At 46.1% G+C, this 23,667-nt stretch overlaps 1 protein-coding gene across 2 annotated transcripts; it reads left to right on the plus strand.

Moving 5' to 3' along the window:
* The first annotated feature begins 7,889 nt into the window (after positions 1-7,889).
* ERRFI1 (ERBB receptor feedback inhibitor 1) lies at positions 7,890-22,049 on the plus strand. 2 transcript variants are annotated; one of them, XM_043923689.1, is made up of 4 exons: positions 7,890-8,066; positions 18,074-18,361; positions 18,473-18,549; positions 19,425-22,049. In XM_043923689.1, the coding sequence occupies exons 2-4, from the start codon at positions 18,240-18,242 to the stop codon at positions 20,606-20,608; spliced, it is 1,383 nt and encodes a 460-aa protein (XP_043779624.1). In that variant the 5' UTR covers positions 7,890-8,066; positions 18,074-18,239; the 3' UTR covers positions 20,609-22,049. The 2 variants fall into 2 exon arrangements, with proteins under 2 accessions (XP_043779624.1, XP_043779623.1); XM_043923688.1 differs by having other exon boundaries at positions 7,891-8,066; positions 18,166-18,361.
* The last annotated feature ends 1,618 nt before the right edge of the window (positions 22,050-23,667 follow it).

Genomic DNA, 23,667 nt, shown 5'->3' on the forward strand with positions numbered 1-23,667 from the left:
ATCATCAGATGGTCAATACCAAAATTGGATTGATTATATTCTTTGCAGCCAAAGATGGAAAAGCTCTATACAGTCAGAAAAATAAGACCGGGAGCTGACTGTGGCTCAGATCATGAACTCTTTATTGCAAAATTCAGACTGAAATTGAAGAAAGTAGAAAAAACCACTAGACCATTCAGGTATGACCTGAATCAAATGCTTTACGATTGAACAGTAGAAGTGACAAATAGATTAAAGGGATTAAATATGATAAACACAGTGCCTGAAGAACTATGGATGGAGGTTCATGACATTGTACAGGAGGCAGTGATCAAGACTATCACCAAGAAAAAGAAATGCAAAAAGACAAAATGGTTGTCTGAGGAGGCCTTACAAATAGCTGAGAAAAGACGAGAAGTAAAAGGCAAGGAGAAAAGGAAAGATATATCCATCTGAATGCAAAGTTCCAGAGAATAGCCAGGCAAGATAAGAAAGCCTTCCTCAGTGACCAATGCAAAGAAATAGAAGAAAACAATAGAATGGGAAAGACTAAAGATCTCTTCAAGAAAATTAGAGATACCAAGGGAACTTTTCATGCAAAGATGGGCACAATACAACAGAAGTGGTATGGACCTAACTGAAGCAGAAGATATTAAGAGAGGTGGCAAGAATATACAGAAGAACTACACAAACAAGATCTTAATTAATCCAGATAACCACAATGCTGTGATTACTCACCTAGAGCCAGACATCCTGGAATGTGAAGTCAAGTGGGTTTAGGAAGCATCACTACAAACAAAGCTAGTGGAGGTGATGGAATTCTAGCTGAGATATTTCAAATCCTAAAAGATGATGCTGTGAAAGTGCTGCACTCAATATGCCAGCAAATTTGGAAAACTCAGCAGTGGTCACAGGACTGGAAAAAGTCAGTTTTCATTCCAATCACAAAGAAAGGCAATGCCAAAGAATGTTCAAACTACCTCACAATTGCACTCATCTCACATGCTAGCAAGGTAATGCTCAAAATTCCCCAAGCCAGGCTTCAACAGTATGTGAACCAAGAGCTTCCAGATATTCAAGCTGGATTTAGAAAATGCAGGGGAACCAGAGACCAAATTGTCAACATCTGTTGGAACACTGAAAAAGCAAGAGAGTTCCAGAAAAACATCTACTTCTGTTTCATTGACTACACCAAAGTCTTTGACTATGTGGATCAAACTGTGGAAAATTCTTCAAGAGATGAGAATACCAGACCACCTGACCTGCCTCCTGAGAAATCTGTATGAAGGTCAAGAAGCAACAGTTAGAACCAGACATGGAACAACAGACTGATTCCAAATTGGGAAAGGTGTATGTCAAGGTTGTATATTGTCACCCTGCTTATTTAACTTATACGCAGAGTACATCATGTGAAATTCCAGGCTGGATGAATCACAAGCTGGAATCAAGATAGACAGGAGAAATATGAATAACCTCAGATATGCAGATGCCACCATCCTTATGGCAGAAAGCGAAGAGGAACTAAAGAGCCTCTTGATGAAAGTGAAAGCGGAGAGTCAAAAAGTTGGCTTAAAACTCAACATTCAAAAAATTAAGATCATAGCATCCAAGACACTTGCTCCTTGGAAGAAAAGCTATGACTAACATAGACAGCATATTAAAAAGCAGAGACCTTACTTTGCCTACAAAGATCCATCTAGTCAAAGCTATGGTTTTTCCAGTAGCCACATATGGTTGTGAGAGTTGGACCGTAAAGAAAGCTGAGCACCAAAGAACTGATGCATTTGAACTGTGGCATTGGAGAAGACTCTTGAGAGTCCCTTGGACTGCAAGGAGATCAGACCAGTCAATCCTAAAGGAAATCAGTCCTGAATATTCATTGGAAGGACTGATGCTGAAGCTGAAGCTCCAATACTTTGGCCACTTGATGCAAAGAACTGACTTATTGGAAAAATCCTGATGCTGGGAAAGATGGAAGGCAGGAGGAGAAGGGGATGACAGAGGATGAGATGGTTGGATGGCACCACTGACTTGATGGACACGAGTTTTGAGCAAGCTCCGAGAGCTGGTGATGGACAGGGAAGCCTGTCCTGCTGCAGTCCATGAGGTCAAAAGGAGTCAGATATGACTGAGTGACTGAACTGAACTGAACATCTAATGGCAGAAAGCGAAGAGGAACTAAAGAGTCTCTTGATGAGGGTGAAGGAAGAGAGTGAACAAGCTGGCTTAAAACTCAACATTCAAAAAACAAAGATCATGGTATCCAGTCCCATCACTTCATAGCAAATAGATGGAGAAATAGTGTAAACAGGGACAGATTTTATCTTCTTGGGCTCCAAAATCACTGCAGACAGTGACTACAGCCACAAAATTAAAAGACACTTGCTTCTTGGAAGAAAAGCTATGACAAACCTTGACAGCATTTTAAAAAGCAGAGATATCACTTTGCCAAAAAAAGTCCATATAGTCAAAGTTATAGTTTTTCCAGTAGTCATGTATGGATGTGAGAGTTGGACCATAAAGAAGGCTAAGCACTGAAGAATTGATGCTTTCCAAGTGTGGTGTTGGAGATGGCTCTTGAGAATCCCTTGGACTGCAAGGAGATCAAATCAGTCAATCCTAGGGGAAATCAACCCTGAATATTCACTGGAAGGACTGATGCTGAAGCTGAAGCTCCAGTACTTTGGCCACCTGATGCAAAGACCTGACTCATTGGAAAAAGACCCTGATGCTGGGAAAGATTAAAAGCAAATGGAGAAGAGGATGACAGAGGATGAGATGGCTGAATTGCATCACCGACTCAATGGACATGAGTTTGAGCAAGCTCCAGGAAATGGTGAAGGACAGGCCAGCCTGGAGGGCTGAAGTCCATTGGGTCGCAAGGAATCAGACATGACTTAGTGACTGAATAACAACACATACTGAATCCTGACTGGGACCAGACCATGATCTAAATACTTTTAGGTGTATAATCTTATTTATCTGAACAGTAACCCTACGGAGTATGAAGTACTGTTAGCCCCACCTCATAACTAGTGACAGAGTGGGGATTCAAACTCATCCCTCCAAATACAGACCCTTCATCACTGCACCATTTTCCTTCTTCTTTTATCCTGAAGAAAAGAAAATATCTCTTACCGAGGAACAAACTTGGTAAAATCACACCACATTGGCCTTTTAAAAAATACTATTTTTATTTCTTTGGCTATTTCAGATCTTAGGGCTTCTCAGGTAGCAAAGTGGTAAAGAATCTGCCTGCCAATGCAGGAGGCCCAAGACACGTAGGTTTAATCCCTGGGTCAGGAATATCCCCTGGAGAAGTAAATGGCAACCCGCTAAGATATTCCTGCCTGGAAAATTCCATGGACAGGGAAGCCTGGTCCACAGGGATGCAAAACAATTGGCCATGACGGAGCACACACACAAGCACTGGCTACATACTGGCTCTGTAGGGTCTTACTTGTGGCTCGTGGGATCTTTAGTTGTGGCGTGTAGGATCTTAATTCCCTAACCAGGGATCGAATCCAGGCCTCCTGCACTGGAAGCAAGGAGTCTTAGACACTGGACCTCCAGGGAAGTCCTCATACCAAGTTATTTTAGAACTAAATCCAAAGAAGTAAACAGCTCTGTTTTCCTGCTTTCATACAATGATGTAACTTTCCATATACGTTGTGTGTGCTAAACTATTAGCTTGTGTCTATATAACCATACCTCATCTATGTTGGTGGCAGTGAAGGAGTGAAATATTTCTGAAATCTCTTAATGAACAGCTGACATTAATATTTTTAATTAATTAATTAATTTGGCAAGGGGCTAGAGCACACCCTACTGGCCAGCTCATGGGAAATACAGCATTTACTTGGAAGAAAATGTCATGTTAAAATTTGGAGATAAAAATCAGATTAATGTTTCAAAGAAATTTGAAAAAAATTGTCTTATAAACATCTATACATTAATGTATCTATGGGACAATAAAAAAGGTTTCAAGTTCAAGAAATGGGATAAAGCCAGAAATATAATAACTGCCAATAGCATCAAATGTTTGTTAAGGGAGCATTAAATGAAAAAGTGGCCCAGTTAAAAGAAAAGTATACAAACAGCCTTCCAAAACTCATACTAAGCAAAGACAGGTAAGCCCTGGCCCTAACACTTAAACCAGTAGACAGATAAATTAAAACCAGCCTGTTTGGTCTTTTCCCAGGCTGAATATACTGCATAAATATATATGTATATATATATATTTAGGGGAAAAGCTAAGAAGCTGAAGTAATATCCCTGGGGAAAATGGAAGTTATAAAGAGAATCTTTTTCTGTGAAACTTCAAATGACTGCTAAATTTGAAAGCTCCATGCAGACTTTGATTCGATGAGGCAACCCTCATGGGTGAATCTCAGCCCTTATCAGTGTGAGTGTCTAAAATAATCCACAAAGTTTATTGGAAATACTGTATAAATAAATATATATATACACATGTATATTTCCAATACATACATATGTGCATGTATCTATGTGTGTGTGTGTGCCCAGATGTTTCCAAAACATAAAGTGACAACTAAACAAATGACCTATACGAAATGCAATTCTTTTAGTATCATGTATTTTTTAGTTGCACACATCTATAAATTAGTTTTTTGAAAGTGCATATCTACATATATCATGAATAGAAAAGGCTCTAGGACTAAGCAGGTGATGCAGAAAGTATCTCACTTTAAAATATGTCTCTATAAACAAGTCAAAATACAAAAACATCTGGAATCAAGATGAATAAATGCCAAATTGTGATCCTCTTCTACAGGATTCACATAATATCAAAACAGAAATTCAGAAGGGTTGCAAGGACCCTCTCTGGCACAATGTGAGCTTACACACGACTTGCGAGGATGCTGGGAGAGGACAGACAGGAACAATGTCCTCAGGAAAGCAGAGATTGTGATCCTAAGATTTCTGAGCCAGAACCTCCCCCTGTTCTTACTCCAAGGACAGCCTCTTCTTACTCTGAAAGAAGCACAAATGCAAAGTGACAATCTGGGTCAATGTGATATAAGTCTAATGTTCTAGATGCTATGTTTAGAATCTTTTATATTAAATAACATCAGATAATATAAATTCCTTGGGAGATGACCTCAAAATTAGATGGATTTGGAGAGATGTGAAAAAACATCCTGACTTTAAATTTCTTCCTTACTGGAGATAATTTAAAACATGCTAGATTCAGTACAAAGAAGGTACTTTTTCCCCTAAATCTCTAGACTAGTGTTCTAATCTGTGAAAAGTCACCAAATGATCACTTGATAAACACAAAAGGCTCATTTCAACTTGCTTAGCATTTTCCTTTTGAACTCTTCCCCAAATATTCCACAGTATTATTGACATGCTAGTGCTATTACAAAATATCATTAATAGAGTCTTAGATAAAAGATTTGTGGGGTTAAGCCTTCTCATGTAATCCATTCACAGCTGAGAAAGCCATATTATGTGAATATCATTATAAGCAAAATTCAGTAAGCCATCAGCTATAACTGGTTTTTCCTTCAAAATGAATAAATCAAAATGTTTATTTTGGGGAGGGGGATAAATTAGGAGTTTGGAACTAAAATATACTCATTATATCTAAAATAGATAATCAACAAGAGCCTACTGTATAGCACAGGAAACTATACTCAGTATCTTATAATAACATATAATAGAAGAGAATGTTAAAAAAAATAATACATATACATATATAACTGAATCACTTCATTGTATTTCTGAAACTAACACTACATTGTATGTCGACTCTATTTCAATAAAGAAAGAATTTTAAGATGTTTATTTTGCAAGTTTTAAATAGATTAGAAGAAAAAAATTGGATTCATGAGGAATGACTCCTGTGATTTTGTGGGGTTTATTTTTTTTTTTATAATTTACCAAAACATTAGCCCCTCATTCGGCTCCCAGCTCCCAACCCTATAGTGAGTATCCTGTTGATCTTCTTTCTCCAAAGAAGGGGTGTGTTTGATGGTTGCTCTAGTGATTATCACTGTTTAATGAATGGGAGAATGTAAAAGCTCGCCAATAAGGCCAAAGCACAAATTACAGCTGTATTGTGGCGAGTTGAAATAGTGCAACTAGGGTTCCTTTTGGGTGAAACTTGAGCTCAGCTAAGTCCCCATTCATTAAATGCTGGACTGTGAGGTCTGAAAAGACATTCTCTGGCAAGTTCTCATGTTGATCCCTTTTTTACACTGATAATTGTTGTATGGGTAAGCTGTAAACTTTAGTGAAACCAAAATGGGGGGGGGAGGGAATCTGTGTAACTGTGAATCAAAAAACCTAGTTGATTTGGTAAAAAAAGTTAGCGATTAGTTATGCCTAATTGCCATCATTTCCTAAAATAATACCAAATGGCAATAAGAAAACTTAACAGATGGAACAGCTGAACTGTTGATAAGTAGCCTAGACATGAAAATGACCCAAGAAAATGACCCAAAGGAGCCCATCAAAATGGGGGGATAGAGTTCTCTTGGCTAAACATCTTGCACATAAAAGAGTTTTCTTGTTTTATCTTTCTTTCTTTTCTTTTTTTTTTTTTTTTTTTGGTGTTTAAGGCCTTGAATTCAAAATTAGGCCTCTGAATTAAATTTAAAAGAAAGTAAATAACAGTGCCGAGAAAGCAAATCACTTCATGCAGTGTAAAGTTAATAGTTAACCTGAAAATGAGGTCGCCATCTCATTCCATATGTTAAACTACCCCAATTAGGCAGCGCTAAATGTCTAACTATCCGGCATTACTTGCTGAAATGCAAAACGGCCTCTGCAGAAGAGACTAAAAAGGTCAGCAGGAGGTCTCCGGCCTCTACCCAACAGAGTACCATTCAGGGGATTTGTTCTAGTTAAAACTGGAGGGTTTCCGTCTGTTTGCTTTTTTTCTTACTTTAGTTACTCTTGGTTTGTTATCATTTGTATTATTTATTTTACGGTTAAACTATAAGCCTAAGTTGCATCACTGGCGCCCTGAGAAACCTCCTCCCGCCGGCTCGCTGGTGTTTTGTCCTTGGACATCAGTGGCTGCCCTGATGCCAAGAGATGTTGAGGTCTGTGTGGGTCTATTATGTAAACAAGAGATTGGAACTCAAGTGGACACCGGGTTGAGGGTGGGGGACACCTTCTGGAAGCCCATGGGCGGCCTTATCCGGGTCAATAGCCAACCGGGCCTGGCCTCCATGTGCAGACGTGTGGTCAGAGGAGAGATGGCCAGACACCCTCACGAACGTGGCCTCGCTGACCCTCGCTGTCTCACACTGTGCCACTCTGCCCACTCTATCCTCCGATGCCCCGCTCTGTCCTTCCTTATCTTGCGCAGACCCTTGATGCCCCGCGCTGTCCCTCCCACTCCTCGGCCCGCGGGCCTCGTGGTGACCGCGGGTCCTGCAGGCAGGAGATGCGCCCCCCACCCCCACCCCCGCCACCCCAGGCCGGCCCGCAGAAGCTCCGCTCGCCTCCCCGCGGTGCCCTCGGCCCACCCACGCGGCCCGCGGACCGAGGAAGAGAAAACCCTCCGCAGGGCTGCAAACGAAGGAAACCCCGTGCGAGGCATGGCGCCGCCTTTGGTTCGCGCAGGAACCGCGGCCGAGGCCGGGCGGCCTGCACTCTTCAGAGGAAGATTCAGAGGAAGGAGTGCCCGGAGCTGGGCAGCGGCCTCCCGGATTCGGCAGAGCAAGGACGCCCGAGCCGCAGCAGGCCAAAAACACGTCCCTCGGGAGACAAAGACTGCTTCCCTGGCGAGGGGCCACCCGACGCCAGTGGACCCCACGCGAGCACCTTGACCGCGACATCGCCCCTTTAAGCGGATCGAGGCCGGGATTGGCTGCGCGGCGGAGGTGGGGCGGTGAGCGGCGACGTCACGGCCCCGCCCCCCGCGCTATATATTGAGGCGGCGGCGGTAGCGACGACGGCGGCCGAGTGCGAGCTTGGAGTGCGAGCGGGAGCGAGCGGCTGGCGTGGGGCGAGGCGCCTGCGCGGTGTCGGGCCCCTGAGCCCGAGGCGCTGAGACAGCCGGGACGGACATGCGCGGGAGGGCGCCGTGGGGCAGCCGCGGCTCTGCTGGGGTAAGGGGCCTATGGGCCCGGGGCGGGAAGGGCGGCGCCGCGCCCCTCGGGATTCCGGGCGGCTCCCGACGCGGGGCGGGTCCCCGGGGCATGGAGAGGGTCTCCCGACGCGAGTCTCCCGGGACGGAGGGAGGGGCCGGCCCGGCGCGCTGGAGACGCGCGGCTCCGGGAGCGGCGAGCCGGGTCCTGCGGCTGCGGGTTGGCGGCGGCCTCGGGCTCTTTCCTCCTCTTTCCCGGGGCTGCGCGAGTCTGGTCCGCACCGCGCGCCCGCAGACTGGGTCCGAGAGTTGCTAGGGGCCGGGGTCGGCGCGGGTTCTGACCCGCGGTCCCACTGCTTGGTCTCAGAGACGACAGTCATCCCCAGTCGGTGTACTTAATTCATCCGAGCAGCCCGGTGCCCTCCTCCTCGTCCTCCCAGGAACGCGATTCTTTGCTAGAACGTCCTAAATGCTGTCTCAAAAGGGAAAGAACTGCAGAATTGTGTTCGAAACGTGAACGCTTATTAGATATTTCGCCTGTGTGCGTGTGTGTATTTATATGTATATCGTAGTCTTGTACAAATTAGATGACTCTTTCACCAGGATTAGTACTGTATTGGTGCTTGCAAAGTCTTTATTAGGATTTCGTCATTGCTTGAAAGAAACCAGTCTCTTACCTGATAAAAAATATGAATAGATTGTTAGTCATAAACTTAAGTGCAGTCAGAATAGAAACTGTAGCTTTAAAAGAGATGTGTTGGTGACTTTAGGTACACCTGCAACACAGGTAGGGCAAGACTGGTTTCTAGGCAACTGTCAGGGGTGAAGAAAGGTGAGGTTAAAATGCTTTTTCCCCCCCTTCTTTTCTGGAGAACAAGTGTTCTGCAAAATTTCAAGCTTTTATAAATCTGTTAAGAATGCAGTGAGAAAGCATTTGTTGAGGAGACTGAGGCATCTGATTAAGTTCACCATACCTTGTCTTGCTTTCTTTTTTAAACTGCATTTCTGTTTTTTTGTTTGTTTTTCCTTTTTCTTTTATTTTTTAAACCTCACCGGAATTATGTAGCTGTAAGTGAAGATTTCCTTAAAGGCATTTTGATACCCATTTCAGGAAATGACCAAATTTTGTTAAGACCAAAATGAAAGAAATCAGGTCCTTGTTAACAGGCTGACGGTGATTGGTTATCAGTATGTTATCAATCAGTCAGGCTCATTTGCAGGTATTAGCAAATTTGAAGAGAATTACAAATTGGTTATAGCACGGAGTTCATTGCCTTCATTTCAAACACAGAGGTTTCCTTTTCAGCTGTGTGTTCTTGTGGACACTCACTGGGACTAACAATGTATAACCCAACAGATACTAGATTGTAGACTCCTTAAGGGCAGGAACCCTGCCTTGCACAGCTTCTGTCTTAGGCAGCTTTGCACATTAGTTCATGATTGATAAATAGTTGCAGGAAAGCGTATTTTACATTTTAAAATTCAGCAGGATTGCACCGGTCACTGATAAAGCTCAGAAAGCAAATCTGCTTTTTTCGAATGGCTGTTATGAAATGTCTGAATTATTCGTATTTTTGACAGATAGGGAGACCTGGCATTGTCATGCACTGGGTTTCCTACGTTAAGTTCACAGTGGACGCTAGTCGCTCGGTTCTGTGAGATTTAATTACAGTGTACACCTGAGTTTTTGTGTGGAAAGAGCTCTTAACTGCCGCTCCTCGGAAGCCGAACCAGGTAGTTCTTCCCTTCTGCTGGTAGTAATGGTAGCTTTTAAAAGCAAGCCACCCAAATTACAGGTGCAATCTAACATGCTGGAAACTGACCTGAATGTCTGCATACCATCAGGTTTCTTTAGAAAGATGAACAGAGGAGGGGAAAGGTGGTGCCAAGGGTAATTCCAGGAATTTGAATGTCACAGGCTCCCTCTAGCAGAGGCACAACTCTTGATCTAAATACAGTTGAATCAGTGCAGCAGCATCAGGGTTCCTGGAGTATCCTTCGGTGCTGCTGTTTGGTCTCGCATTTTAAAAGCTGATGGATAACCCACTAGAGAAACGAAATCTCGTTGTGGCATTCTGGCATTATCTGCACAGCATAAACACATGCTTTGTAAAGACAGATAAAATTGGTGAGTTTCGAGGGTTCTGAACCTAAGTGACTAGCTTCATACAGCAATTATTTTAAGGTAAGGGAGAATTAGCATGGGATTCAGATTTCGGAAGAGGGAAAAACAGAGTTCTGCCATTTGGAGTCACTGCTGATACTTGAATGCAGTCCCTTGTACCATCAAACTGGGCAATATTACCAAAAGGCCATCGAATATATTTTTTAAATGTGGGGCTCTGGCTACATGAGTTAGCCCTTTTCAACTCCAGAGTGCCATGATTCCACAAAACATTACAGTCTAACAGAGGACACAGTAGGAAGGTAAGGATGAGAAGATACTGTTCCAAGAGCTCTTGCTACATAAAGGCCCCCCCAGAATATGAAACTCGACGAATCACAGGTTGTCTTTTGAAGATACTGTTCCCCCTGCATGAAATGCTATCCTCCTGAGTCTTCTCACGGCTGCATTTTCTTCCTCCTTTAGATTCGCTTTTGAAAAATCACGCAAGAGAAGCCTGCCTCCACTGCCTGCATGAATAGGTCCTCATCCCTCCTTGTCCTCTTACTGTTCCCCATTTGGTCCCTTGGCAGTGACCACAATCTGAAACTGCGTGCCTGCCTGTTAGCTCTTTCCTCGCTAGACTGGGCTTTCCTTAGGCAGCACCATGTCCTTTTCGATGAGCGTTGTATCTAGTCAAAAAGAATAAGCATCTGGTAGCTATTTGTGAAAATATCAGTGAAACCCTGCCCTCTTAAGAACCCATGAGCTAAACACAGGAGCTGAGTTCAGTCTTGCTCTACCCAGTGGACCAGCGCTCAGGTCCTGTTCTGTGCATCAGTCTTCCCACCTGTAACCAAGAGGAGGAGAAACCAGACACTAGAAAGGAGAGGTGGGGAAAGTGTAGCGAGGAAGATGCTGGACCATGCTGGACCTTTAGCAGATAGGAGGATGCTTCACCTCACTTCACTCCCTCTGCAAAATGGAGATCATGATCCCTGCCTCTTCTCTTCTTACAGGGTTGTTGTGGGAATCGAGTGGGATGACAGGTTAGAAAGTGTTTTGTCATTTGTGGAACACTTTCCAAATACAAGACATTCTATCATTATATTCTGGATCTTACAGTAGAGCCTGATTATAAGACTCTATTGTAATAATGCCCCACAGAGATCCAGACTAGGAGTAGATTCAAAGGAGGCTCTCTGGGTGTATGTTGTGACCCCTTTTTATGGGTGAAGACAGACCTGCATTATTATCAAACGGATTATATGACGGCAGAGCATCCCTGTGTCACTAAAGGTCGAGGGTCTCAAAGAACTGTTTGAGGTGGTCACAGAATGTATCAATGCCTTAATCCCGCCTCTCCTTTTAGAGGATAGATAGGACAGAACTGCAAGTAATAACTCTTACTGGAGACTTGAGAGACTGGAGGTTAAATAGGAACTTTGACACACTAAAGGTTACCCAAGGAAAACTGTTACCAGTCAACAGAGCCCCAGGACAGTCTGTCTGAGCCCCCGGAAGACTTGGGCTCCATAGTGGCTCAGATCACCCGTCAGCGAGGTGTGTGGGAGAACCTGGCTCAAGCCTGGAGCCTGGGTCCCTCAGCTCTGTGCCTCCAGTTGTCTCTGAATGAGGGTAATCACAGGCACCCAGCTCCCAGGGCTGTGGATTAAGTTAGGTAATACACATAAAGCACTTAGAACAATGCCCGTCAGATAAGCATCCAGGGAACTAGTGATTATGCTTGCTGGGTTTCTGTTCACTGTAACAATCCCAGGTTACCCACTGGGTGACTTAAACGCTCGTTAAGTAAATTTGAAGTTTGAAAGGCACGCTTCCCATCATTAGACTATTGTGCTCATCGTCATTAAGATTTGAATAGAAATCCTGTATCCCCTACAATTGGAAACCTACCATGCACGTGTCTGAAAGGAATAATATTTTTCCCTCCAGTGTGTCTGTGTGTTCTGCTGATGCTAGCGGTGCTCTGTAGGGAAGGGACAAAGGACAAAAGCATCTGTTCCTGCCGCGGGGTGTTTCTGCTGTGTCACCGGGGCTGTGTGGGAGACGGCGGGAGTCCAGAGGCTGGCAGTGACCATGGAGTTGAATAAATAGGTTTTCCATTGGCTTGCCATTTCTTAAAATACTTAGCTAGAAAATATTCTGAATTGCTCCTGAACTTAGGTCATCCGGCTTTGACTGTGACAGTATGAAGGTGAAATATTCTCCTGGTCACCTTGGTTTTTACCACCTACCAATGGGCTGTTACATACCAGGCCTGGAGCTGCAGGAGGACAAAATATGCCCATTCCCACTGCACTGGGCCACTTATGCCTTCACAGAAACCACTGAGTTTCGTTCCATGTTATTAACTTCATTCAACACCCTTGTAAGTCATCTGGGCATTCAGAGTGAAGCTGTTGATGCTTCCACAGAGTGGCCTGTACCTTGCAACCCCTCTCTTCCTCCTCCCTCCGCCCCCCGCCAGATCACACCTGTTAAAATCTGAGAAACACCCTGAATTAGAGCCAGTGATTTTTGAAGAGCCTTCTGCTTTCAATAAATCAACTCAGACCACACAACACCATAGCAGATGTGAACACGGAATGTGTTAGGTGAGAGCAAATCAGTAAGTTTTCTCATATTCCTAATAAAAGTGAAAACCCTCTAGAACAGCCAGACTGAATGTTCAGTGCAGATCGCTCGGCCATTAGTGCTGTAGACACTGATCACAGGAAAAATAGTGAGGTTTGGTTTTGTTTTCTTTTTAACTTTCCCAAAGGTGACTATTTTAGACATTTTCAGAATGAAAGATTAATTGGTTTCTTTGGTGGGGGGAGGGGGTGGAATCTAAAATCCTGGTATTTGTCACAGTCTGAAGTCTTTCTTTTTTCTCAAATTTTGGCTCTAAATATAGTTACCTGATATCTCCCTGGATATGGAAATTGTTAGGGAGGTAATTATTAAATGCAGCTGAGAAGACCATTTATCACCCTGAATAAACAGAAATCAGGTTCTTAAACCAGATTGAAAGAAGGAAATTACATCACACTTTTAAATAAGGAAGCACTGAGCAGAACTGGATGAGTCGTGTGACAAAAATGTGCCCCTCCCCCTCTCGTGGATTGCTTCTGAGATTTATTAATGAGATCTGTGGCCAGGTAAGCATATCTAGGTTACTGTCTTAAGGTAGCCTGGTTTTTTAAAGAACAGTATCAAAGAGGTTATCCTCAAACAAAAAGCATGTGATTTCACCTATTTAATAAAGAATGTGGAATGTGCTTTTGGGTGTACCTCCCTTTTTTTTTAGGAAAATGAACTTAAATTTAGCAGCAAAAACACAGTAGGTGCCTTATAATCCAGAAGAGAAGGTGACATTGTTTCTGTTGTTAGGAAGCCCCCACCTGATTGCTTTAACCAAGCATGTAGTAACAGCTGCCAGTGTGGAAAGTTACAGTGTTAACCATTTAAGCTTCTAATCTTTTTACTACCCAGTGTCAAAACCGTCCACTTTGGGTTTTGGAAATGAATTTAGTGAGCATTCCTTGTCGGCTCCATGTCCCTAGACTTGTTGTATTATAATTGAGCAGTGTCATCAAATGTTAAGTTTATCCCTTACAAATCTGTGCTTTTCCCCTTCTTCACTGATTTATATTATAAATTACATGAGTCTTTCATGTAATTACTTTTTTTAAAAAAATGAGATGAATGTTTTCTCAGAGTCCGGTTAATAAGCACATGTTAGAGATGAATGAGACTAGGATCTGTTGGAGGAGGGGAGGCGGAGAGTCCTGTTGTAGAAAATCAGGATGATAGAAGGGGACTGGGGCGCAGCACAGAATAATCAGGCCCTGGAGACACTTCTCTGGCTTTTCCGGAGAAGGTAGCGTGAGAAGCTGCCCTGAAGGACATACTGGTTTCTAACAGCAGTTTGGGGAAAGGAGAAGCAAGAGCTTGAAAAAGGTGGACTGGGGCCTTGTTCTGGAGGCCTTCAGTGGTAGGCTGAGCGGCATGTATGGAGAAGCCTTTGAAGGTCTTTGAGCAGCGGAAGATCTAAGCTTGAGCTTAGGCTAGGTCAGTTACAGAGATCCAGCGTGTAGGATGGATTGGGGATCTTCATAGCCAAGGCAGCTTAGGACGGAAGGAAGATAGATTTGAGAAAAACAGCATAGAAATAAGCTCTGGCCTTTGGTGATTCAACGCAGTTCTGCTGTGGCTCAGGATAAAAATGGTGCCTTTGGGAGACGTGTGATCTGCTTAGACTGTGAACTAGTTTGGGAAGGGAGTGTGGCAAGAGGGGTTTGGTTTGTGGAGTTCCAGATGCCAGGGGACCATCCAAGTGGAAAGGCAATCACCAGACAATAGGACATGCAAAGTGGAGGCTTGAGCCGGGGCTGGACCTGGGATTCAGGAGCTGTGATGCGGGGTTGAAGCCCTCTCCAGGGATCAGAACTCAAGGTGGGGCCCAGGTTGTTAGGAGAGAAAGTAAAGAGGCAACCTCAAGAAACAGATGGTTTTAGGGTTGTCCTTTGTTTTTCCTTGAATTAAAAAAAAAGAAATGATGTTAATAGGAAAAAGGAGTTCACACCTGCCATTGGTATTGAACAGCATTTTCGACCCTAAAAGGCTAAAGATTAGTCCACGTATTTCAGAAGAGCTACCATACCCAAGACTATGGATACCCTGGGCAGTGTGCTAGGCTGCCCAGATTGCCATCAGGTTTCATGTTTTCTGCGTTTCATCACCTAGTGCCATCTTGGACTTGTAGATTCTGGTTTTCCCCGGGGCGGGAGAGGGGGGTATCTTTTTGCAGTTGTTTTCCTAATTAATCGTAAGGCAGAGCTCATTTTACACATGTACGGGGACAAAATTCACAATGCAGCAGCATCAGCTTGTTTCCTTGAGCTCTGCACACATTTCTTTTAACTCGGGGTTGACCAATGGATGGATCCACCACCCCCACTCCAAGGAGTACACATATTGAATGCTTCTAGAGTTTTTTGAGAGGCATAAAAGAATTCCAGGTGGTTCCGTCCCCCACCCACAGTTCATTGCCTGAGGAACACCCTGTAGAAATTGGCTTCTGGACCTGGAGCAGGCTGCCCTCCTGGGAGTCCGCCGTGGGGAGTTATTCTCCAGAAGGAGAGAGAGAGAGCAGTGACACTGCCGCGGAGCTCCCCGTGCGAGCCAGTGGGAGGTTTGGACAGTTTCATAACACAGCCCATTCACAATTCCCCATTGAAATGTAGAGGCAGGTCACCTTCGATGAATGCACAAAGACACTATTGTGGTCACAAGCGAGCTGCCTCAGTGAACACAATTCTTTTTATACTGAAGAAAAAAAAAAAATTTTTTTTTTTTCCCCCTTAAGAAAGCTAACAAGTAGGTGATAGAAACAATGACCGAAAAATAACTTTTTCTAGAACATATACAGAATGTTAAGGGACCATTGACACGGAGGGCCAGGATTCCGAGGCCATTTCAGCAGAGGCGATGGTTACACAATCACTCTGTTGAAAGCGAAGATTTAGATGGCATTAGGAGTCTGACACACAGTAATTACTGGTAGTTCTTGTTGGCCTGCAGACAGGTGGGGGCTGGGCCTGCACAGTCCCCCGCAGCACTTTCCTGTAATCTGGATGGGCGATCTTCAAACGTGTGCTTTCAAACCACTTAAATACCATATTCTTCTTCCTCTCTGGCCTTTCATTTTTCTATCACCACAGATACGCTCCCTGTTGTCCTGCCAGCGCTTGTAGATCTCTTAGGAAGAGCAATCTAAACCACTGGGCAGGGACAGAGAAGAAGTGTCTAGCATATCTTTTTCTAAAGCTTGTGTTTAAAATTTTTTTCTTAGAGCTTAAATTGAATTCAAAGGAAGTAAAAACACATTTCGCTGTGTTCCTGACCTAAAAACCAACTCTGAAGAACAACAGAAAAGACCTCCCCTAAATAACTTAGATTTCTGAAATGATGGGTTTCCCCCGCTTTCTTTATCTTTAGAGAGTGATGAAAGATAAAGTTTGACTATTAGAAATAATATTATAAACCGATTAAGTCTCTGCCTAGTATATTCAAACAGCTGACTTTGGGAGAGTAAAAAAGCTGAGAAGTGGTAATTGGGCCCCCTGGTCCTTTGTCACTGAAACTACTGTCTCTACATTCCTTTTTATGAAAAAAAAAAAATAGTAATATTTGCAGAGTGTTTTTTTAGACCCTTAACTTAAAAACAATTCTGTGCCTTACATATAGTATACATTCAGTTGATATTGACAATACTAATAGTTTGATGGCGTTGTACAAACATACATTCAACAAACGTCTACTTACCCAGCACCTGCTCCTGTTCAGATGGTGATAATTAATGACTGGGACACAGCTTCTTTCCTGAGTTCACAGTCTCGTAGGGGGTGACAGATTGGTCCCTGAAACAGAACCCTGACCCGTGTGCCGCCTCCCTCTGCTCCACACACCCATCTCTCTCACACTCGTGTTGCCCACAGTCCTCAGCGCAGCACCCAGCTCTCTTGGTTTGTGCAAACACAGTTGCCAAGAGGACGAGAAGGGATCATGAAGTGTATGTACACATCACAGAAGGGGTCATTGTGACACACAGGGTCGACAGGGGATGTTCTCAACTTGTTCTAAGCAGATGGGAATATCTGAAAAGGGGGCAGAGATGGGTGCTAATCATGAGTACACCTCGCCAATGAATACAGGAAACTAAAGAGAGGGAGGGGGGGCTGAGGGGAGGGGGGGCTCCAGAAACGTGGCATCCCACTGGGGTTGGAGGAGTCTGAAGAGAGGGGAATTAGGAGAAATTGCGCTGACTTGGCCTCTCTCACCCATGCCTCGGAGCAAGGCAGCACATAAATTACTAGGCACTCCACCAGGGAGAATGCAGAGAATGCAGACATCAGTTTGCCTTTAAAAAGGAGGAGGATGCTGTCCAGGCCTCTGCCCGAAGCCGGTCATCCTGCAGAACTTGATTTTTTTACAGGAAAATGGGAGTGAGTGTCCTCTGTGCGTGAGGACTTCTCGATTCCTGCACAAGTAGTGACTGGAGAATTTGTCTTCCCAGGGCCCATCCCCACCCTCCACCACCACCCCCCAACCCTGAAATACAGAATCTAAATAAGTGCTGGGCTTGTGGGGTCATCAGGTGACAGCTGTAGACCCTCTGCTTCATCAAAGCATCGGGTCTTAGTGATCAGTGGTGCTGCCATATCGAACACAGTAATTCCTGAAATGACTTTCTTAGCTTGGGACAGGGTGGGGTGGGGTGGGGTGGGGTGGGGTGCAGGGAGTAGGGAATGAGCTCCACGCTCAGCACAACCACACACGGGCAGGTCGGTCTGCTAGGAGACTGGAGAGACGTCTGTGTGAGGCCTCTCTGTGTGCACCTGTCTGCCCCCCACGCCCAACCCCCCAAGGTCTGCCCTGGCCAGAGACGGACTGTTTCTCATTGGCTGAAAACATCTTAGTATTTACCGCATGCATGCTAAGTCGCTTCAGTCATATCCGACTCTCTGCAACCCTGTGGACTGTAGCCCGCCAGGCTCCTCAGTCCATGGGATTCTCCAGGCAAGAGTACTGGATTGGGTTGCCATTGCCTCCTCCAGGGAATCTTCCCAGCCCAGGGATTGAATCCACATCTCTTAATGATGTCTCCTGCATTGGCAAGGAGGTTCTTTATCACTAGTGCCACCTGGGAAGCCTGTATTTACCACCACTACCACCGCCCAAAAAAGACTTCTAATGTCTGCATTTAAGTAACCTTGTGAAAAGTAAGAACTCAGTGTATGACGTGCTGCGGTCCGTGGGGTCGCTGAGTTGGACATAACTTGGTAACTGAACAGCAGCAGCAGCAAATGTAAACATGACTGGGTGGAAGTTTGTAACTGGATGTTTCTGTTCTGCAGGCCTTGAAATTCTCTCCCCTCGAGTTCCTCATGCTTTGGGATTGTTTACACTGCTCTCAACCTCCTCTGTGCCCACCCCCCCCCCCCACCAGGGAATGAAAGCCACTGGTTGACTGTACGCATCCCTGGGCATCGCAAGTCTGAAGACGTCCCAGAATAAGGCACAATGTCCATGGCAGGAGTGGCTGCTCAGGAGATCAGAGTCCCATTAAAAACTGGATTTCTGCACGATGGCCAAGCCTTGGGGAGCCTGAAGGCCTGCTGGGGTGGCCGCAGTGAGTTTGAGAAGTAAGTGCAGGACGTGGGGCTGCCAGAGCCCCCGAGCGGGTGACGTCGGAGCAAGAGAGGGGATGTGGTTGCTACCTGTTTGTGACCCAGATGTCCGTCCTTCCCTTTCAGCGGCTTTTTAAACATCGACCCGATAACCATGGCCTACAGTCTGAACTCGCGGGCGCAGGAGCAGCTAACCTCCATCGGTACGTGTCCAGAGTGTCCTGAGAACCCGGGTGCCCGCGGCATGGGGAGAGGAGGCTGGCAGCCCCGAGGGAGCCTGTCCCCCAGTGCTGTTTTCTAAATGAGGAAGTGACTGAGGCCATTTCCGACAGGAGTCTGACCCCTAGTGGCAGCAGATCCTGAAGTCAGCGTGTTCTTGTCAGGCTCTCGGTGGCTCAGCTGGAGTCACTGGGTCTCTGTGTGGAGGCGTGAAGCCACCCCAGCCAGGAAACACTGAACTCTCTGGGACCTTAGACACGAGCTGTCTTCTTCCTTACTAGCTTCGAACACCTGTTTGAAAGTAACAGAATAGTACAGGTACTGACAGAAACTTAGACGAATTTGTGTATCATCAGCCCTTCTAGTGTGAACATCACGTCCCTTAGATTTTTGCCAAGGGCTGCCTGTCACATCACGGGTGAGTCCACCAGCTCTGGGTACCGCGATGGGCTGGGTAAGGCCTCGTTATCTCAGGCCTGCCCCACGTGTCCTGGGTGGCCCGTCTTGCAAATGGCCAGGTTGGTGTGGCCTGGCTCCCCAAATTACATGCTGCTCACCTTCCGTGGACTTCGCGCACGTCACAGAACCTGTCTGGGGCGTGTGGGCGTGCGCCGCGCACACGGCCAAGACGATGGAAGAGATAATTTGTTCTTTGAACCAGATCAGGTGCGTTCCCCGCCTCCAGGCCCTTGATTACACCCGCGGCAGTTGCCTGGGTGTGCTCAGCGTTCCAGCAGCTGGTGTTTCACCACGAGTGACCCAGCCGAAGGTGACAGGAATGCGGGCTGCTGGGGTGGGGTCCAGTCCCCGCCATGGGGAGAGCACAGGCCATCCTCCATAACCTCTCGCTTCCTTCCAGGGCGCACCTCCAGATCCACCCCAATGAGCAGCAGCCACTGTGCAGAGCCCGGCCCCCCTCCGAAGTCCCGCCTGCCTCCCCTCATCATCCCGCCAAGTGAAGGCTGGGGGCAGCAGGAGGAGGACCGGGTGGCGTGTGGACTGAAGAAGCTGGCGGTGAACGGGGTCTGTGCTGCCACACCCCCGCTGACCCCCGTCAAGAGTCCCCTGTCCCTCTTCTCCGGCCCAGTGCCCTGCGAGCGGGGCTCCCGGCCCCTGCCACCATTGCCCATCTCCGAGGACCTCGCCCTGGATGAGACGGACTGTGAGGTCGAGTTCCTCACCAGCGCGGACACGGACTTCCTTCTGGAAGACTGCGGGCTCTCCGACTTCAGAGCCGATGGCCCCGGCAGACGCAGCTTCCGAGGATGCGGACAGATCAACTATGCATATTTCGACACCCCAACCGTCTCCGCCGTGGATCTCAGCCAGGAACCCGACCAGGTGGCTGGGGTGCCGAGTGCCAACCCCCCTCCGCCTCAGGCCCACCGGAGACTGAGGAGGTCTCACTCAGGCCCCGCGGGCTCCTTCAACAAGCCGGCCATCAGGATCTCCAGCTCCGTGCACAGGGCTTCTCCCAATTCCGACGACGACAAGCCCGAAGTTCCCCCTCGGGTCCCCATCCCTCCCCGGCCGGCCAAGCCAGACTACAGAAGGTGGTCGGCCGAGGTCACCTCCAGCACCTACAGCGATGAGGACAGGCCCCCCAAAGTCCCACCAAGAGAGCCCTTGTCCCGGAGCAACTCCCGCACCCCAAGCCCCAAAAGCCTCCCATCTTACCTCAACGGGGTCATGCCCCCCACGCAGAGCTTTGCCCCCGACCCCAAGTACGTGAGCAGCAAAGCCCTGCAGAGACAGCACAGTGAGGGAGCTGCCGGCAAGGCGCCCTGCATCCTGCCCATCATTGAAAATGGGAAGAAGGTGAGCTCCACGCATTACTACCTGCTCCCTGAGAGGCCGCCCTACCTGGACAGATTTGAAAAATTTTTTAGGGAAGCAGAAGAAACACACGGGAACACCCCCGTCCACCCCATCCTGGCCAATGGCAGTATCTCTTCAGCCCCAGAAAAGCTGGACCTAAAGCCACGAGTGGACCTGGGAGGCCATGTGAAGCGCAAACATTTCTCCTATGTGGTTTCTCCTTAGACCCTGGAGTCCCAGCTCAGCAGAGGTGCCATGGGAGCGAGTGGTTCTCTCGCAGTTCCCCAGACCCGTCAAGGTTCCCTGGGAAAATAGTCCAGATCACAGGCTCAGAGAGTCGAACTCTCCGTCTGAACGGGAAGGGCTTAGTCAGGAGGTGCTGAGGTGCTGAGCATCCCTGACCGTGTGAGCGTCAGAGAAAAGTCTGCTCAAGCCTGTCATTTAAAGATGCGATGCAGGGAGGAAGGACAAGGGACACGCATATGTGTGCACGTTAGATGCCTGCATCTACACTTGTGATAAAATCATAGATTCTAGTTGCAAGTTAACCCAGTAGTTCTGTCTTAGAGTAATATATATTTAGAACAATAAAACTCAAGCTGGAGGATGGCTCCTGAGAGACTGAAAATTGAGCAAATGGGAGAGAATACAGTATTGTTTAGCTCAGAATCATAAAATATTATACATATATATTATTATTTTTTTGCATAATAAGGTTGAAGATTGCCAGCTCTGAGGCCTGTTCTGTTTTGTTTCCTTTATTTTTACAAGCAGTTTTTCCATGGAGGGCAGGCCATACATTCTTTCTATGACTTCACGTGCCTGGGTTAAGTCGTCCTGAGACCTAAATCCTGTAGGTCTTGCTGGAGGGATGGCAGCACCTTTGGTACCGTATTCTCACCTGTCCGGGTCTCATATGAAAAATGGGAAGGTAACAGAATAAGTCATTTTTCCTTACCATTCCTTCTCTGTTCCACCCACCCCCAGGAAACGCAGGACACATGGGGAAAAACAGACTCTTGGCCAGTGTTGAGGATGTCAGTTGAAGCAATAATGAAGCAGTCAGCTGTTGGGTTGAGAGTATCTGTGTGGAGATGTGTGTTGTGGGTTTCTTTTCTTTTTTTCCCTCCCCTATTTTAGTTGCATATGAATAAACAAATACAACACAAGCTGGCCTTGTGTTGCTGGTTCCTCTTCAGTATTTCCTGGGGATTATTTGCTTTCTAAGTAAAACCCTTCTGACCAACAGCCCAGTATGTCTTAAGACCGGAGGTCACATCATCTACTTTGGAAATTCTCACGGCAGGCTGCTCCACTCAGATCTGGTGAGACATAAAGCTCATGTTCCACTTTCACATGCTTTGCTGTGTTTATCTTGTGTAGAGCAGCACAGAAGAGATGGTGCTCATTAACAGAAGTACCTTACTACAATGTTCTCCACATTAAACAAGCTGTTTACAGTTTAAACTGCTGAGTGATGTTATTTGAGCTATTTAAAGCTTATATTTTAGTATGAACTAAATGAAGGTTAAAACATGCTTTAGAAAAAGGCACTGATTTCTGCATTTATGTGTACAGTATTGGACAAAGGATTTTATTCATTTTTTGTTGCATTATTTTGAATATTGTCTTTTCATTTTAATAAAGTTATAATACTTATTTATGACACCGTTAATAATGTTTCTTGCCTACACTCTTATACAATTTTGTGTCTCGAGTAATATGACAACTTGACCACTTTTAAGCAGAAAGGAAGATGTTTTAGAGTCTAATATACACTTGAAATTTACCATCATTCCCTAAAATCACAAATAATTTGAGTAATTTAGATTTAAGTAGTATACAGACAACAGCAAAAATGAGCTGTTTGTATTGACCTGTAACAATTAAAAGGGTCCTTTTGAATTGATGCTGGTATGTTGTCATGGAAACAGTTTCCCTGTGAGGAGGGATGTCCCCATCAAGTGGACTGTAACAGGAAGGAAGCGGCTCTGACGTGGACGTGACATGTCTCATCTTGGGCTTGAGGACTAGGTCTGGATTGCCCTGGGTCCTTTGGAAGGCCCTGCTTTTTGCTTGACCTGAAGCCCCCAAAGGAAGTACAGCCTGCCCCAGCCTCTCAGGGTCACAGTTTTGGGAAGTAGGAGGAAACGGGGATGCTGTTGGGGAGGGCGCCCTCCTGTCCAGTGTCACTCGCCTAGTTCTCTTTGCTTTCCTCTGCCCTCCAGCTTCCCACATGACAGCAAAGCTTCCGCTGACGTTGGCTACATCCTTGCATGTACTTGGTTCCTGCCAGGGTCAAGAGTGAGGATTCAACACAGATAATCTGGGCTGAAAGTCCAGCTCAGGCTCTTTCTAATGACCCATTGGGTGGATTCTTCAAAATCTGTACCTTGGTTTTCTCATTGGTAAAGTTAGTAGGGGGGCGGGGGTTGATACCTACAGGAATTGCCTTTGACAATTACCTGTAAACCAGTAATGCACACAGTGAGGGCCTGGTGCATGAGTTGATTTTGTGATTCTCTGTTGCTCCCCCTAAGCCCACAAGTTGGGCATTATTTCTGGCATTTAACAAATGAAGAAATGGATTTGAGCTCATTTATCAATACATTCATTGAGTAACTACATCCTTGGGACACACACCCAGGAATTTGAAGCAGTACATAATGACCATTTGTGATCAACGCTAGGAAGGCGTGAATGGTGGTGGTGACAGGATGACAAAGCACCCCCTCCCCTCGCTGCATCCCCCAAGGTGATAGGGTCTGAAGGGGTAGAGTCTGAGCTGAAGGGGGCAGAGTGAACAGGGAGGGACAGGAGAGGAGACAGAGGCCAGAGGAGAGCTGGGTGTTCCAGAGGCCGGAAGTTATACAGTGAGATGGACAATGGGAAAGGGTGGTGGGTACCACCCAGAGGTCCAAGCGGAGGATGGATGGGGGTGGGATGTGTTTTCAAAAGGCCAGTCATACGGAGAACAGATTGGAAACAAGGAGGCTTCAGGACAGGCTGTCAGAACTGAGATCTGAGCGTCGGATGGTGGGAAAGAAGAAAAATTGGCTTTGAAGATAATACTTCAAGGTAGAAACAGCAGGCTGAGGACCTCAGGTGGGAGGCAGTCCCAGGTATGTGGTCTGGGCTGCCATAAGTATCCCCCAGCTTTCTGCACTGGCTTTTCTTTGTACAGTGGTCAAGTTGTTTAGTCTCCAAATCCTGTCTGACTTTCGCAATCCCATGGTCTGAAGCCCGTCAGGCTCCTCTGTCCATGGGATTCTCCAAGCTAGAAC

The sequence above is a fragment of the Cervus elaphus genome, chromosome 14 (genome assembly GCF_910594005.1).
Source record: "Cervus elaphus chromosome 14, mCerEla1.1, whole genome shotgun sequence".
Taxonomy (NCBI): domain Eukaryota; kingdom Metazoa; phylum Chordata; class Mammalia; order Artiodactyla; family Cervidae; genus Cervus; species Cervus elaphus.